This window comes from Thamnophis elegans, chromosome 2, assembly GCF_009769535.1.
Source record: "Thamnophis elegans isolate rThaEle1 chromosome 2, rThaEle1.pri, whole genome shotgun sequence".
Taxonomy (NCBI): domain Eukaryota; kingdom Metazoa; phylum Chordata; class Lepidosauria; order Squamata; family Colubridae; genus Thamnophis; species Thamnophis elegans.
In genome coordinates, this window is record NC_045542.1 from 111,616,243 (window position 1) to 111,635,482 (window position 19,240).

The 19,240-nt window shown below is 35.4% G+C and overlaps 1 protein-coding gene across 1 annotated transcript in view; it reads right to left on the minus strand.

Moving 5' to 3' along the window:
• Nucleotides 1-984: 984 nt before the first annotated feature.
• The window catches only part of FAM120A (family with sequence similarity 120A), a 64,760-nt gene continuing 46,504 nt past the window's right edge, over nt 985-19,240 (minus strand). The window contains exons 11-18 of the mRNA XM_032210249.1: nt 17,550-17,799; nt 16,451-16,565; nt 9,450-9,659; nt 8,344-8,524; nt 7,201-7,338; nt 5,826-5,967; nt 3,458-3,554; nt 985-2,888 (exon numbers count right to left, since the gene is read on the minus strand). Of these exons, the coding sequence (XP_032066140.1) occupies nt 2,577-2,888; nt 3,458-3,554; nt 5,826-5,967; nt 7,201-7,338; nt 8,344-8,524; nt 9,450-9,659; nt 16,451-16,565; nt 17,550-17,799 (1,445 nt within the window). The 3' untranslated portion in view covers nt 985-2,576. The remainder of the gene's footprint in view (nt 2,889-3,457; nt 3,555-5,825; nt 5,968-7,200; nt 7,339-8,343; nt 8,525-9,449; nt 9,660-16,450; nt 16,566-17,549; nt 17,800-19,240) is intronic.

The following is a 19,240-nucleotide window of genomic DNA, read 5'->3' on the forward strand; positions in this document are numbered from 1 at the left end:
CAGCTGTCTTCTTTTGACAATGATGAAATTCTCACTATGAGGCACCATATTAGTTAAAACTGCTGGCATACCCAAACTGAACACCTCCCTTTGAAAATGGCAGTTACTGCTGAGTAATAAAATGCATTTTCTGTCCCAACCCTATGCAGATTTAAGATGTTATCCTCTTCCCAAAACGAGCTCAACACAAGATGGGAAACTAAAAAATCAGGAGGCAATCTACCCTACCTAGAATGGTTGCAGGTTAGCCTTGTTTCATTGAAAACCATTCATTAGGAAAGTTGCATTTTAGATATGAGTTGTAGAAGTCCTTTCTTGGTTTCTGTTGAGAATGCCATAGCTTTGCTATTGAATTAAATTAATTCATAATAATTCTATAATAGGAGCACCGAGGTTGTTGTCCACAATGGAACAAGAAATTGAAGGTTTGTTTAGCTTGGGTTCCATTGCAAATTGTGCCGATACATGTTCTCTCAAAATCACTGGTTGCTGTCAGTAAGATGCTTTATGGCATATTATGGAACTCAAAATAGCAAGGTTTATTATTTATTAATTTCCCAGTGTTCTGAATTTTAATAGTAGAGAGGTAATATGGAATTCATTTTTATGTTCCAGGGAATTCAAGAATTTTACGAAATTGTAAGTCCAATCTTTTGCTTTGAAGGATGGCAAAATAAAAGGAGGCAATTATGCTGCAACAGGAACTTTTATTATTTACACAAAACACCAAAGAGGTGGCATATTGATGACCAACCACCATGTCTGCTCTCAAGACAAAAACCCATCAGCTGCAATTGGCATCCTGGAAGCTGAAAAAAATTAACATCTGCTCAACATGGCTCTACCTTGTTGTCATTACCATCTTTATTTCTAGAGCTCATCATCAACTACTAAAATTGCTGATGTTTGAAGACTTCAAATTTGTATGGGGAAAAAAAGAAAAGAAAATTATTGGGAACACAAGTAAGACACCATACAACAAGGTTATACTAAAAGAATAAAGATTTTTATTAAGCATTGTAAGTTGCATTCAATAGCCTTCAAATACACCACACCACAATCCATCTACAACCAATCAAACCCAACAGTAGTTCATTCTTGCACAATCCATGAGTTGGGGCAGAACTCCCTTCAACTTACATTAAGATACCTACTTAGCTCTTGCGGGCAGGGAATAGGGAATTACACCTCATTTCTGATCACTAATGTGTGATGAAGAGCATCAGGAGAATTATATGAAAACGAATATAAAGAAATGATTCTGATTCTGAAGTACATTAAGTTTGGAAACACTAACAAAAACATCAAAATGATACAGGTATATTTGCTTATACTAAATTCTTGATGGGAAAGTTCTCAAGAACAAGCCATTTGTTTCCTGCTACAGAAGGGGGGTATTTCTTGAAGATCAAAGCTTTTTTTTGTGTTTTTCCACAGAATTTCATATTTGCTAATATGAAGGCATAAAACAGCAACAGAGAACAATAATGCATACAGCAATGAGTACACCAGGGAAACGTTGATATTCAAAACGGCTAGATAATTTTTTTTTGTTTTAGAATAAATGCAACAGAGGTCAATAATCACAAAATTTTAAGGTTAGAGCAAGATCAGTCAATGACTAAACATAGTTAACATCTTTTATAGGACTATTACTGATTATTAGCTTTTTTTGTTTTGCAAATGGGCACAGTACTTGTAAGAATGGAAGAAAGAGAACAAGAACATGCATAATATTAACTACACACTTTAAAATTATGAACCATGCAGAAGTTTAGCTCAAATAGTAGTACTAATGGTCTACGTCTGATTCAAAAACCACATAGTTCATTGATCACAGATGCATGGTATTAGTCACAAAAAGTATCAGAACACATTGTGTTTCTTTTGAAAAGGTCATTTGCATCTTCTATGATTTTCAAGTTAAATCCATTTTAACTTGCTTGTAAAGTATTATGATGTATATTTAAAATAATCAGAACTCCAATATTACTCTATAATTTTTTTTCGATTTTGATAGTTTGCACATTTTAAACATAAAAAGAAACCACATCAACGGTGATGAAATTTAAGAAAAGAAAGAACTGTGGTTGTGCCTTTCCCCCCCATAATCATGAAATCAAAGCCTTAAGGAAAGCTTTGTGACACAGTAATGCAAAATCAAATATAATGGCATACATATGGTGCCAAGTACTAAAAATTATATTTTAAGCTATATATACTGAAAGACTGCCAAAATTTGTTTTTCTTTTCCTTTTTAATATATTTCAAGAAACAAAAACTACAAGCTTTTGTCATAACCAGTTTAAACTTTGTGTATACATCATTTTAAGTGCGGGAGTCAAATGCTCTTCATTCTGTTTCATTTTTATTGTATTGTAGCATTTTGACTACAACTGGTTAAAACTAAAAATGTGTTCTTTAAATCTCTGACATCCAAGAGGGATCCAAATTTCCAAGTCCTCATTTTTCTCTTACGGAAAGGAAAAAATGTACGTAACTGTAGGCTCTCTTTCTTTCCAGATATTCCTAATCCTGACCCTTCCAACATCCTTCACCCTCTATAAAAAATAAGTTTACTCTTCTTTTTTTAAGACAGTAGCCTCAAGAGCATCATCTTTATGGCAAACACTGTCTGCATTTAGTGCATTTAAGTGAGGATTTGTATTGCACATTTTAGAGTCATTACTCAAGGCACTTTCAGACTGGTTGGAAGCCCTGACATCTGCTGTACTCCCATTCATATGGGAAGCTGGTTTCTCCTCATTCATTATGCCATTTTCAGCCAGGGATCCTTCTGAAGACACAATAGAGGACTTGCCTTCCTCTGATTTTGATTTAAGTTCTTTGGCCACTTCCTCTGCTGAAGCAGCATAAGGAGGTTTGCCCTGTTTTTTAAACATAAAAACAAAATAGTAATAAAAAAGAAATAATGAAATTAGTTAGGAACACAACTGAAAGAGTTACCAGCTTAGGAAAATTACTGAAATTCAGCATTTCTTTGGATTTTTTTACACAGAATATGATGCCTGCAAAACTAAGAGCACTTTTCAGTCTCGGAAATATTGATTAAAAAACTGGCATTTGCTAGCTAGTTATTTGCAATCCACATAGTCCGGGGTATTAACTGGCTTAATAGCTGATAATACAATATCATTGTTTGTAAAACAAAGTTATTTAAACAATTATTATATATTATAGTATATTACTATACTATACAGAGTGGAGAATGTGCTGGTTTATCTAACTGCTTTCTATGGAAATAAAATACTAAGCAGGACATTGGTCTCACTTAACAATTTGGCACGGGTTTTTTTTAATTCTTTAACAAAAACAACAAGGAAAATGAATTTGTTAACCTTCTGTTTAGCCTAATGCACCTAAAACACAATCCCAATGCAACATTAACCTATGTACATTAACAAAAAGAGCTGATATCTGATTTTGTTTCCATTACCTGAATAACTCCCTGGTTCTTATAAGCTCTCCCATAGTATCTTCCTCCTCGGCCAAATGTTCTTATCACTGGTGTGGAAATAACTCCTCTAGGACGTCTTTATAGAACCAGAAAAAGGTAAACACATGTAATTTCATAAATGTATCTGAAAATACAACAGATCTGGAAATTTCCCATGCAAAACCAAAAAGCAATTGTTTTTCTTATTTTTAGAAAGCAACTAAAACATTATTTTATTAGATTGAATTATAGCTTTGCAATATTTTTCTCCTTACATTATGCATTTCCAACTTATCAGCTAATTAACCTAGCAAGAGAATAGTTTATGATTATTTGAATAGTCATTGGTACTATAATTTATACCGGAATAAAATTATCCTCATTGCTAGAACATGTTCTTAAGCAACCTTATAGAGTTGAAGAAACTTTCTATGAATAGATTCAATTGTACTTCTTTATTGATTCTTAATTGCCATTCTATTTTTACAATTTCACCCTAGTGTTGACATATTTTTCCAACTGCAGTAGGGTTAATTTCCTAATTATTGTAGCATTAATTTTCTAATTAAAATGCAATATATTTTAGTTATTTATTGGATTTACATGGCTGCAGATCTCAAATATGTAACTGTCCAATGAATAATAATAAAATTACATAGAAGTATCACATTAAAAGCAGGAAATATTTTTTTAAAAGATCATATAATTAACACAACCAGGAAATGGCACTGTCACCAGTCAGGGCCCCAGGCTTGAGATGGAACTGGGTTTCTAAGGCCTTGCAGAAAGCCAGTAAAATCAGGACAACCTCTCTCTGGAAGAACAGCATTCCAGAGGGCAGGTGATACAGCAGAAAAGGCTCTCCACCTGAGCTATGACACACAATGTGCCTTAGCAGAAAGGATTGGGAATCTGCTTCCCCCACATGGATCAGACAGGATGGGGAGAAACAACTGGGCAGAGATGGTCCTGTAAGTTTCCTGGTTCCAAGCCGTGAAAGGCTTTGAAAGTGACTAGGCCACTGAGAAACATTATTTTTGGTACAGTAGTCCAATGTAATGAGACATTACAGGGTGAAAAGCAAGGTGTACCAACCTTCAATCCAAAAGGCTCTTCATACCCTAACCCTATCTCTTGTATACCTTCTTTGAGGTAGTGGTTTTTTAGGTGCCAACCACTATTTTTTGGGACTACCATACTTGCTATCCATGTCTAGCCCAGTAAGCTGTGAGAGACAAAGCTCATCCTACCTGTGCGGCGCTTCTTATAATTAAAAAGTCAAAATCCCAAAGTTACAATCATGTCACCTCCTAACCATGTCGCATAACAGTCATGATGTTCTCTAGAGAACCTAAAGTGATGATATGCTATAGATCAGTGATGGCTAACCTTTTCGGCACCGAATGCCAAAACTGGAGTGCATGCGCCGGAACCCGGAAGAGCAGCTGGCCGCTGCGTCCATGCGCACCAGACTAGCTATCCGGCACACATGTACATGACAGAACCCGGAAGAGCAGCTGGAGATGTTGCACATGCTCACAGAGACGGCTCTGTGTGCCACCTCTGGCACGCGTGCCATAGGTTCGCCATCATGGCTATAGATGAAGAAGTCTCTGCCTAAATATTATGAATCACAATATAATTCTACATAAAATTCTAAATGAAAAAGTTAAATTAGCTTGAAATATGCATGTTGGATCATACTGAACATGATAAATTCTTCAGAAAAAAAACCCACCTACCACAAATTCCTGACCACATACGTTTTGTGCAGCTCTTGGAGATTCCAACATTAATTAATTAAGTTCTAAGAACATAGGATATCATGTTCTATGCCCACCTTCTGTGCTCATTTTTACAAAAAAAAAAATCTTGTCTATATACAGAAGGGATTGATCTACTTTGTATGTGACAAGAAGCAAGCCCCTGCTCACAGGGATGTGGACTGAGAATCTGAATTCGCTAGAATGTGTCTGGGTTGGGTTCTACATTCACCATAAATGTATAGATCAGTTTGCATCTTCTCATTGTTTAGCATGAAATATTAATTTTTAGAATTATCTCTACATTAGATTGCCTTTTGTCTTTAAATATTTGTATATAACGATACTTTGAAACCAATAATATTTTATAGCAATCAACACCACACCTTGCAAACTGCCCAAAGCAATACAAGTGTGATGGGCAGTATAAAAATTTGATAAATAAAATTAATCAGTCTTTACATTTACATTCTAACAAAATAAAGAGCTGAGCCAATACACTCCAAACTAAACAATCACCACTGCTGTGTCATAATCAAGTCAAAATCCAGCAGGCATCTCTTTTAATTAATCCAAACATAATTGCAATGTTGGTATTTGCTTACCCTCTTGGCCCTCCAACAGAAACCACCTGCAGAGGAAATGGCCCCCTGCTTCCTCCTCGACCACGCCTGCTTCCAGCCCAGTGGCCCACCACAGTGCCAGCTATTTCAAGCTTCCCTCCCTGAGAAGGAATGGGTTGGACACCTAAACCAAGATTTAAAAATGTGTTATTCTGCTATAGGAATTTAAATGAAGGAATGTTATTATCTCTGAAAAATTACTTTTTCTTTTTAAGAGTGGCACATACCTGTATAGCCTTTGTTTCAAAGTAGGATTTAAGGCTACTGAAATCAGTGGCAGAGCAAGCACAAACAAAATCCAGTTCATTCATTTTTGTGAAATGAAGAGGGTACAATGTAAATTTATCATTTTGAAATTACACTTGGGTAAACTACTTCTACGTGACCTTTTCTGAAGACAAAACCTTCCTGTCCAACAGAAACGTTGCTTCCACAACCCTCATCCTCTTGTCAATAAGGAGTAGTTTGGGATTTGCTGGCATGTAAGTGAATAACTAGGGGACTGCTAACATAGCCAGAATAGACTTGATATTTCAAAGAAAATATTTGGATGTTTAATCCAGTTGTTTCAAACTTTCCTTTTGAAGAACTTGAAAACCCCCCAATGCTCTGAGAATCTCAAATGTTTAACATTTACAAAAAAAGGAAAGCTGCATTAACTAATATTAAAAATACTGAAACAAGGTATACATGCATTCTAAAACTTTCAGAAAGCTTTTCTTTCAAAATGCATCTAATTTTAAATTTGAACATTTGTATCTACTGGTATTATTACAATTTCTATTTTACTTTCAAACAAGCATTTCCAATGCTCTAAGGAAGGAACATTAGCTATACAACACTAACTTGAGCTAATGGCAAAAAGGTTAAAAGTAGTTAGAATCAGAAGTAATATAAATGTAAATGTACTAACGACTGCAATGTTAATATAGTCACAGAATTTAATTCTTTTTTTTCTATTTTATTATCTGGTAACAACACATTAGCTGCTACATTAGGCTACTAAGGAATAAATAGCAAGTACAGCATCTAGCCAACTTAATTTCAAAAGCTAAGCAAGGCTACTACATGGCTGTAATCACCAGGGCCTGAGCTTAGTCTGAGGACAACCTTAACTTTAAGGGACATTAAATAGATCTTTGATTTAGAGACCACATAGCAATCTGTGAAAAGTAATTCAAATGTAGGAATTTCCTATTCTATCTTTTCACATACATACACTGAAGAAAATGGGAGAACTCTTTCTTTAAAGTATGTGCTTTATTTTAGAAAGACAAACTCATACAATGAATGTTGGAAAGTTCCAGTCAATGCACTGCTGTTGTGAGCAATAAGAAAAGGGGATTGGTGGTATTACCGCCCTGAAACTTGCTAGTCCTGTTGCCATCGTTGCCAGGGAAAGGTCCAGAGTGTCCTCCTGTGGCAGTCATTCGGAAGGTCCGATACGCGCCAGCTGCAACCGTTTCCCCATAAGGGCCCCCAAAGCCATAGACTCCTGTGAAAAGGAAAAGGATAGACCCTCTTTAAGAATTAATTCCCAGACTAATATTGCTTTATGACAATTTTAGGTATGACTGTAATGGGCAGACTTTATTATGGTCGTAGTCAAGGACTACCTGGCTGTTGGGGTCTGCAACATACCTTCCTTCCCTGACTAGATGGGGCAGGCTGATATAATGGGACCAAAACGGTTGCAAAGGTAACCTGGCCCCATCCCATATAGGGCTTTATAAGACATAACCAACACCTTGAATTGGACCAGATGGATACCAGCAGCCAACCCAGTTTGTGCAGCAGAGATGTTACATGCGCCACTATTTGGGCACCCAAGATTGTCTGTGTAGCCATATTTTATACTATCTGAAGCTTCCAGATTCTTTTCAAAGGTAGCCTCATGTAGAATGCTTGCAATAATCCAAGAGAAATGACTAGGGCATTAGTCACTGATATTGATTTCCTGTTAATCAATCTCAATCTCTCTCTCTCTCTCTCTGTAGCATCGTTCGGAGAGATGCTGTCTTTATTTATATACGAGTGTGTATAATTTTTGTTTCCTTTTTAGCTTTTTTACCAACTCCTTTGAATGGTGTATAAATATTGTTTATCTCTGTGTAAATATACAATTATATATATAATTAAATATGTAATTGAATTACATATTTAAATTTGGCTATTATCTAGTTATAAGTCTCTTTGTATAAACAGCTTTTCAGGGTAAATTTTAGTTGATAACTATTTTTGCCAGTTCAATTGCCTTAATTTGCATTGATCTGCTTGACTAATATTCCACCATTCCATTAGGAGCTGTAAGTGATATATGTAGAGTTTTTCCTTCTATTTTTACCTCAAAATTATGAGTTAGGTTGGTCTGAGATGTGAACCTGAATCTCACTCGTATAGTCTGATACATTCACTGATACATGGTTCCTACACAAAGGTGCTAATACAATCTCTCATTAATTTATATTGGATTAACTATTTAACAGTGAAGCAATCTTACCAGCGAAGCCTCTGCCTCTGCCCTGAGGTGGAACTGGCCCAAAGTGCCGAGGATAAACAGAAGCTGGATAGAAAGGCATGGCAGGTGGTGGTGGGAAAGGGAGTGGATGGTTTTGCCTGGAGAAATTTAAACCTTCAAGGATGCTCTGGCGCATCTTTTCTACCTTGGCAGCTTGTTCAGCCTACAACAAACAATATGGACAACATATTTATATTATGAACACAAATCAAGTATATTCATACATTTCTAAATGACATTATTGAAGACAGCTAGCCAGGTAATTGATGGTATTTGCAAGCAGTAAGGGTCAGAAAATCAAGACATCAACAAATTATCTCCCTGTAAGATAAAATTGTTTCCCCTATAATGTTTTATTTTCTTAACAAAATATTGAAAACAATATATCCTCTGTTCATTGTTTATGTTTTGGAAAATACAGTTTGTCAGAATACCCAGAGTGATTTGAAAGCTTTAAAAATCTTTCAAAATGGTGTATACAAAGTTTGGATTATTTGAATTTTAGTTATACAGCAACGTCAAAGAAAGGCAGGGTCTCCTAGATGTGAAAAATCCATCTGTTTTCCTAGTTAACAAAAAAGAAAGAGCAGATTCTGGATCACTTATGTGATAAAAAGTAAGAAAATATAAAATTTGAATGTGTCACAGATCACCTATATATGTCCATACCCTATACCAAATTACTACAAATTAATTTTTGTTAGCATGCAGAATCATGAATTTGAGATGGGTGGCCATTTATATGGAAGTATAATAAAAAAAACAATATTCCAAATCAACTCAAATTACTGCAGCACAAAATAATTATCATCATTTTAAGGATTTAAACAATCAAGGATTAACTTCTTTACTTGCAAACAGACATACTTAGAGCAATCAACATTCAAGAAAGCTTTTAGCACGATACAACCTATCAGATAAATAATACATTCTATTATAAGTTTAATTATATATTTGCCCTTAGGCTAAAATCCTCTGTCTACAAAAGAATTTGAGCTCATTACCAAAAACAATTATATTGACTATCTATTTGTCCATATACATACACATTCAATTAGACATCGCACCCATCGCAGGACCAACATTACCTGACCATCACAGAGGTCAATGAGGGGAGCTTTCTCCCGACTTGCTTTGATGAGCTTCGTCTGGAACAACTTCCCATCAAAGTACATCCATGGACAACAATGCTCCCATGGAATTGGCTGCCCACAAGCATCATTGGCAAACAATGCCATATCAACACCACTCATGAATAATGCTGAGAGCTGAATTCCTCGAGGATCTAGGTTTTCAATCTTAAAAACAAAAGTGTAGAACTTTATTGGTTAAAGTATATACAAAGATCCAATTAAACTATAGACAAAGTGTTAAAATAGATTTAAATAATACTTTTTAAAAGATATAGGCATGAATTTTTGCAGTCATTGCTGTTAAGTAATTAGTCTTGTTTAGAAGTCTGTGAAACAGCCCATAAATCATAGTTTGCTTAGATATTCTCTGCATGTTAGTGAGAAATACCACAGAAATCTGTGAGTGCACATGAATTGGAAATTGTATATTAATACTCACAGCATTTAGCCATTTCCACATCTCACCCAAGCCTAAGCAGAATCAAATTGGTTAGTACCTAGATAGAGGAAAACTATACCAGAGCTATAAGGTATACTGGGAAAAACTATGGAAGACATTATGGATTTCAATATGGCCAAAAAAAGTACATGGATGTATCTGTGGAGTTATACCTGACTTAACAGAGCCTCTAACTTTCTTCCATCACTAGCCCAAAAGAGACATTTGCACAGATATCTAAAATAGCAATGCATGTTATTAGGATATCTCTCTCTCTCCCCTCCCCCCCTCTCCTGCCAATCCTGCACAAGATTTGACTTTAAGAAGAAATGCTTGTCCCTCACCCATCACAAAGCCCTAAGTTATTTAAAGATAGACAGTCTGCAGTATTGGGGCTGCATGAAGCTTCCAAACTCAGTTTTTGTACCCACCCAAGCCCACTTTCACCATCGCAGCTGAAAACCAACGTCTCAAAAATAAACAAATTAGAGTTAAAAAATGACATCCCCCACAAGTTACATCTACATCTGCAATGTTGTTCTCTGCAGCACTTGATTCTCTCCAAATGATACCTGCAGTCTGTAGATACTGAAAAGTCACCCATGCTTGCTTTAGTTATTGAAATATAGCACGTCTCTTGCCTCTTTTAAAAGAATAAAATTTGCCCCAATTACTGACAAACCTGAACATTGAGTGATGTGATTAGTTTAGCTATAGCACTGCTACCATGATAAAGCTGGAGAAGAAAATATCCCAAAGGCAAGGAAAAATGCAAGAATGCCTTAGTAGGCAAGAAAAAAATCAATTTGATTTCATTGTAGAAAAAGCTTGTACAGACATATTAGGGAAATTAATGATGCAAATCACTATCCAACCAACAGAATAGCAAATATCTGCAGTAAAAATTGCATCATATCCTTTTTTGTCATCTTAAGTACAATATTTAGTAATATTAATAAACATAATGCATGTCTTCACATTTTTTATGAGACTGTTATTATAAAAGGAAATTGGGGTAGCTTTCTAGACAAACACAATTATTTCTCTCTTTTTCTCAATTAAAAATCAGAGGAGCTGTCACTTAGTACATCTAATGGATGATCCACTATTCAGACTCCTCAAGGAGCCCAAGATATGACTGGATTTTACAGGTCTGCGACTAAAAAGCTGTTTGATTATTTTCATCTAATTTCCATGTATTTTGGTGTGCTGAAAACAAATAAAATATTGAAAAAACTCTTAAACGTCATGATTTGTCACAACATGCAAAATTGTCTTCAAATTTATTATTTTTTTTAAAAAATGGTATTTTTTTATATTATGGGTTTTTAACAAAATTTAAAGTCCAAATTACTATTAATTAATTCACATAAGTGCATTTAAGATATAAAATGCCCAAAAAACCTTAAAGGGTTTGTCCGAGATGTAAAAAAAATATAGCACTGTAAATCTGATGGTCAGCAATATATACATAAGCTAAGCAAGTTTTAAGTCTGTGCTTCTAATGGTAGAAGGGATTAATCTTTCCTGAAGAATCCAGTGGGAAGGAGACAGGGCAAATAGCAGCATCTCCGGTCAGTGCAGGGGGCATGGCCAGCACTGTGACGTCTCGTGTACAGACACAAAGCTTCTCTCTCCTGCATGCCACACTTGTGCACGAATCATCATCAGGCTCTTGGTTCTAGGCTGTTCACACTTTTTCATCGCAATTCATGTTAGTTTGTCGTTCTTCAACCGTTATGTTATGGCTCCGTGAAAGTGTATTAATTCGCCAGACAGTTTCTGTTTCATCTGTGGTGAATATACAGTGTTGAAGCAACAGCAGAATATTACAGACTTTGTGAAAAAAGTATACTTTGCATACTTTGGACTAAAAATTGGAGCTCAAGATAAAGTTTGGGCACCTCATAAAGTGTGCAAACGGTGTGTTGAGGACCTCCGAAACTGGTTCAAGGGTAATAAAAAATCTTTCCGTTATGGGATTCCTATGGTATGGCGAGAGCAAAAGAACCATAGTGATGACTGTTATTTTTGTTCATGCGATGTGAAAGGATTTAATTCCAAATGGAAGCATTCCATTTCATACCCCAATCTTCACTCAGCAATTCATCCCATCCCTCATGTCACAGATATACAGTACCCAAGTCCCCTGCTACCTTAGAAGAGATACCAAGCTCCGATGAAGGTGAAGTCATACCTGAACCAGATGACGAATCAAGTTCTGACTTTGAAGATGATATAAGATCAATATTGTTTTCTCAGGAGATGAATGATTTGGTAAGAGACTTGACTCTTCCCAAAGATGCCACTGAATTACTCAGATCAAGGCTGAAAAGCAGGAATTTATTGTTGCCAGGAGTGTCATCTTCATGGTTCAGACATCATGAAAAGGAGTTCGTTCCTTACTTCGCCCAGGAAGACAAGTTGGTTTATTGCATCAATGTCGAAGGTCTGATGGGTCAATTTAAAATCCAATATGATTCAGAGCAATGGCATATTTTTATAGATTCTTCCAAAAGACGTCTCAAAGCAGTTTTACTCCACAACGCTTCCATATCTGTAGGTAATTCCGTACACTTGAAGGAAACCTATGAGAACTTGGAATTGGTTCTTCGTAAACTTAAATATGAAGACCATGGTTGGCAAGTGTGTGGGGACTTGAAGGTCTTGTGCATGCTGCTCAGGCAACAAGCTGGGTATACCAAATACCCTTGTTTTCTGTGTCTATGGGACAGTCGAGATCGACAAAATCACTGGACCAAGAAGAGTTGGCAGCCAAGGGTGCTAACAGCTGGTGAAAAAAATGTCCTCCGAGAAACTTTGGTACCTTCTCATAAAGTTCTTCTACCACCTCTCCACATAAAATTGGGATTGATGAAGCAATTCATAAAATCACTTCCAAGAGATGGAGAATGCTTCAAATATCTAATTTTTAGGCAATAACAAAGATCCTCACTACAAAAAGATCATCGGAAGAATGCTGAAAGCATTTCAAGCTTTAGGTTGCCTGATGAGTTTGAAAGTGCATTTCCTCCAGTCCCACCTTGACTACTTTCCTGAAAATTTGGGAGCTGTGAGTGAGGAACAAGGTGAACGATTCCACCAAGACATTAAAGAGATGTAAAGGAGATACCAGGAAAAATGGAGCATTCCAATGATGGCAGATTACTGTTGGATGCTTCAGAGAGACATTCCAGATGATACTCACAAGGGTAAATGCACCAAGAGGAGCCTCACAAGGAAGAAGAATTGAGTTTACTGTTTGTAGGTGAGCTCATTTCAGTTCAAAAAAGGATTTTCATGAAAATATTGTAATGAAACTTTAATTTTATAAGTCTATTTCCATTTATTTTGAGGTATTGCCTTATTTAACAGTTACCTAAATTGTCAGGAAATGTGATGCCCTATGACAAAATGGAGGTCATTTTCGGATTAAGCGCACCAAAAACCATAAAGATTATGTAGAATAACCAAAACAGCTCTCGATTTTTTTTTGCAGACCTGTGTTTTCTAGATAGAGAAAAAAAACGCTTAGAACTATTTTATATGTGAAAGAATTCTAATAGTTTATTGCAGGAGTGAGCAAGCTTTTCAGGTGGTATGGGGATGTTTTTATTTTTGCAACTTTGCTGCATGTATTCTGAAAAACTGGTTGCCATGAGCAGAGGCTTTCTTATTTATAAAATGGGTACCAAAGATGAAGATTTCCCTAATTTTAAAATGGCTGCCACTATAAAAGGGCTTGTCTAATCACAAACAGTATGATCAGCGAAATCTCCTTAGCTTTGGGTAGCAGGAAGATACATCTGTAAATTTAGCATAGAACTACCTTTACCTGCCATTTTTGTTTTCTAAGAATGTCTGTGGAGTTTGCATGGAGGACGAAGACATGATACTAAATAAGAAATGAAGCTAAAGCTGGAGCTTTCATTTCTTTAAAATGAAAGGATCATTTAAAAATTGAAGATAGGAAGATATCCATAAACATTGGTAATTATGAGTACCATAACTATCTCTGATATAATTTATAGAACTGAATCAACAAGTGTATTATCAAGTTTTGCTTTTGGAAAGAGAGGAGGAAATATTTTGTCTGTTTGCCTTGCAGTAGCTCTGGAAACACACATTTAAGCATTTGTACAGAATGGGAAGTAGCTTCCAGAAGCAAGAGACTAGTAACAATTAGGTCCTTTCACTTTCCATTAGCAAATGTTTCCAACAGCCCAAAGACTCTTCTTGTATATTTGGATCCACCTGTCAAATGTTAATTTCATTTACATTGGTACAACAATCCATCAATATCAGTCTATGTTTTGAAACTGGATAGTAACTATATGCTATCAAAAAGTTTTAGACTTCAACATCCACACACCCTAACCAGCATAGCCACTGATCATGCTATCTAGGAAGTACAAGAGTTGAAGTCTAATACATTTGAAGAGAACTGATTGGGCCAGAACATTCAAATTCGTACATGTAGATTTATGTGTGTCAGGGATGGGTTTACCGAACAAGAGCAGTTAGATCAGATTTTTAAGGTACTTCCAATGTGTCCTATAGAAACAAACTTATGGTGACAGTGTCATAACTGCAATAAATACAGTAGCATTATGAAAATGAAGTCCTATATGATGTGCACAGCATGCCATAAATCTTATATAGCATGCATTACTGTTGACCGAAAAATGTATTTTATTTCTGTCAAACCTAACTTGCTAATAAAATAGACTGTGTATACAAAATTATTCTACATGCTTGAATTTTGAAAATGAAAGTACAAGTCAATAAGATGAATTCAGCCTTTTATTGTTGGACAAAATTTGAGATTTACTGTCATCCAGTATGGTTCTTTTCCAAGTCACTCACCTGTAATTCTAAGCTCATACTGATTTAACTGGGGTAATTTACATTCAGAATACAAATACTGCCTTACTGGGTCTGGCCAATGATCAATTTAGCCCAGCATCCTGTCTTCAACGCTAGCCTATATCAGACGATAGAGCCATGGTGTGAGGTAGGCCTCCCTAAGGAAGTACAAGTTGTTAGCAGGAAAGCAGTGAGCGGTTGCTGAGAAAAAGACAGAAAAGTGGGGAAGGGGAGGAAAGGGAAGTTCTACAGAAAGAAGCAAGACAAGCAAAAACAAAAATTACCTATATAGATGGGACAAAATCTTCATCAAAAAGTTCAGTTTAACCAAAAAAATCACAAACTCTTTCTGCTGAATGATTTGAATGTTATTATTTTCTAAATTTGAGAATCTTTTGAAATTATACATTAATTATGTCTTATATGAGATTTTCCAGAATAACCTTGGGAATGGAAAATGATATAAATGGTTTCCACAACATGGGTATAACCATATTTGGGTTTCTTGCTAAAAGGGGCCAATTCAAATAAACTTTTAAGAAACTGACTAAAAAATACTGGTTTGAATAAATCCACCAGAAACTGGATTAAGTCCAAGGTGGAATTCTCTCCTCTCTGTTGCCTATTTCAGTGGAGGAAATGCAGATATTTTCAGCTGAAAGTGTCAAATACTTGTACTTTGACCTTTTACTTGAAATTGTTATTTTTTTAAATAAAAGCTGTACACTTACTCCTGTACAGATCCTTTATCCTATCACATATTTATTTAAACATTTTAATTATCAAGGTCATCTCCATTGTATATAGTTGTTGACAAAGCAAGGAGATAAATTAAAAATTAAATTTATTTAACTTTCATTACAAAATATGTAGGGGCTTTAACGCAAGGAACATGACTACTTCTAAAGCAAAAATTGGTAAAATAGTGTTTTTCTATGATTAAAAAAGAATGTCTTGGAGATATCATTAATACTTAGGTGATCTACTAATTAACAACAGTTCTTAAATGCAACAAAAGCTTTCAGTATATATCATGCATCCATCTATAAATACTTTACTGAAAATGGATGCTTAATCTATTTGAACAAGGCCATGAATGAATTTTAAAATGTGATAGTAAATTATCATTTTAATAATATTAATGTAATTGCTTTAAATGGAGAAATTCAAATGAAAATGAAAACTGGTACTAGGATTTAACTGTACCCATCCCATTATTGTATAGTCTGCTGGTGATCAATATGCCTAAGTAACAATTTCTCTGATATTATTTATTTAGAAGTATGTATGTGGAGGTGGAATCTTGTGGAGACATGCAGGTATTCTTTAGGAAAAGATAAAATAAAATGAAAGTGATGATTTAAAGGTTAGAGCTCTGAAAGCCATTGATATAAAACAAAAATGAATATAGTATCAGGTAAAGAAAAGCAAAAAAACCAGCACATTTCCTCTGAAAATTGAAGCAGATTTCATTATCTGCAAGTTATTACTGAGCTGGTGTTGAAGGCAGAAACTCTTCCTGTCCACATACTATTTTGATGAACAAGTGGATGAAAATAGAAAATACTGAAAAAATAAAATAATATTGCTTTGCAAAGCGCTTGAAGTAATAAGGATTAAATGCTCCATAAAGGCCAACTTCAGAAGTCACCTTTAGTTCCTGCAGTTGGTCAGGTTCATAGAGTTTTGGAGATAAAGCTTGAGCCAAGAAGGCATCAAGTTCTTGGCGACGAAGTATCCGAACTCCAGGCCACTGCACCATATATCTACAAAGACAAAGAACTTTGGGTAAACCATTTCTGAAAAGCTGTGTAATACTTCTGAAGTCTGCATACAACAATGTTTAAACAAGATACAGTGTTAATTAAAGCACTGTAATTACACCCAACGTGGATCCAAACTATTGGTGTGGAAAATTAAGCCTATGAGAGCAAGAGGCAGAAAAGTCAGAAACTGTTCCAGCATAATCTAGAACAGAAAAGAGGTACCAGGAAGAAATCAATGGAGAGCTTCTCCTTCCCCTTTCTTTTTATGAAATAGAAAGAAGGCCTTAAATTTGTGTGAGACATGTTCTGAATTCAACTCATGATTTTACAAAACTGAAACCTAAATATGTTATTTTGATATAAAGTACTTCTATAGGATATATTTAATAAAAGATTAGGATTTTTGGTTTTTTTAACATTCTGGATCCTATGTAGTCTTCCTGTGATAATTTTAAAAAGTCAGTGAATATTTAAGTTAACTAACCTAACTAAAATCATGGCAGAAGAGGCTTAAAGCAACATGGAACTAAACTAAGCACATCATTTTCAGTGCTAGAATCAAACCAACATGGCTGAAAATCAAGAACTGTTCACCCTGGGAGCTTTAAGATTGCCTTCTGTAAACTGCTTTCTATTTATATTCACCCAACATATTTTCAGCCTACATCCCCATATTATTCTCTTTAAACTAATTTGTTTTTTCCATTGTTCCTAAAAAAAGAAATGATGCTTTGCTACTTTCTCCACCCCAGTAGGTATTTCCATGTATTCCTCTTAATTGTTGTGTAAACTAAATAACAAACTTTTAAGTCTTAATTTGCTGTGTTTAGTCTAGAGAAAAATGTCAGTTCTACGAATTATTTATGCTAAGTCACATAAAAAGTTCTATCAATAAAACCGTAATATTCTTACATAATTACATACATACAGCATTATCAAGAGGAATTTTTACCATATGCTAACATGAATCAAAAATATACTCACCTTAATACACAACAGAGCACCATTAGGTGAGTGGGCACATTAGCTGGATTTAGCATTGCTGGTGTGTCTGACCTCATACAGGCCAAGAATGCCCTCATTCGTCGATTCTTGTCCTCTACTGCTTTCCCCAACCAAAGCTTCTTCAAATTAGGGCAAGTCCATTCCCTAAATGCAAGTGCTTCTACTAACTCGGGAGTCTGGGGAGACTTTCCTTTGTAAGCAGCCCATTCTTTAATTATCACTGGTGAGACTGTAGAATTTTTTTTTTAAAAGGAAACAAAATAGTTTATGCACAAATGCCATTTTGCCCATACCTTTTGTTGTTTATAACACTTAAGACTTATACTAGGAATCAACCTCAAAATATTTGCTTTCTTACACTGAACCTGAACTCCACTTGTAACTTACAAAATGCATTCTCATTGACAATGTCTAGCCGCTACTCATATAACTCTCTATTTTTTGATAAATTTTCTGAATTTTAGTCCACCAAGAAGCTATAAAGACATAACATGCAGCAATTGCATTTTAGAAAGTTTAAAATCTACAGTGTCTGGGAAGGTCTTTGTAAATAATTGCATAACCACATCATGTGGATTTCAGGCATTCCTCCTTGAGGAGGGTGTTTTCTAAATATGAAACTATGGTAAGGAGGTCCTGAGGAAGTCCTCTGAAGATGAAAGTAAGAAACTCTGAGGAGATTTTTCACTAGATAGTTGGCAGTTTAGTTGTTCGTGGCTTTAACAGTTAGCACTAACATTTTGAATTAGGCCTGGCAGCCAGTACATGGTGATTACAACTGCAGAAACCTCTCTCGATTAATAATCTGGTAGATGAATTTTGGAGTAACTAAATTCAAAAACCATATGCACAGATAGCTAAATGTTCATATGTTACTAGCCCATGTATAAAGTACCCCAAGTTAGCCTGCCCAAGAGGGTTGCAGCTTGTGTATCAAAACCTGCATATCAAATTGAGCTGATAAAAGGCAGCTCTAACCACTGAGGCCATTTGTATCTCTATTGACAAAAATTCCTCCATAGCAGAATGAAGAATATGGATGGATGAAAAAAGAAACCCAACCTATCCACCTCCAGGATGCTTAGAACAAGCTTTAATTTATTAGCCATCATGAAGCCCATTATCCTGCTCAGGGACCAGCTTAAAAAATTCACTATGTCTCCTTGATTATATGAAAAATAGTAAGTGGCATTTCATACTAATAAGCATTGAACAGGACAAAACTAAACCCTGAAGTACCTTGTGAATGCCACAGAACAGAATAATAATCACCCAGCTTCACCTTAGGTACAGTGAATCCAAGTAGAAATACAAATACCCAAAGGATCCAATGATTAATGGTACTGAAAACTACTAAGAAGTCCTAAAGAAACAATATTCTTGTATTCATCTATTTCTTTTCTTTCTTGGTCTTTATGGCAAACTCATCCCATAAACTAATTAAATCAATCTCAGACTCATCATTGTTGGAGCCCTTAGTCTGGTAATGCTATGTATTAGCTCCAACCAAAATCAGTTTTGAACATTTGAATTCTACTGGATGGTTTAATCTTCACCAACCCAACAATTCTATGAAACTGCAATATAAAAGGAAATATGATATTCCTTGAGTTGAGGTCAATATCCTGAGGACAACAACCCAATAGCTTTCTTGGCAACATAAGTGGTTC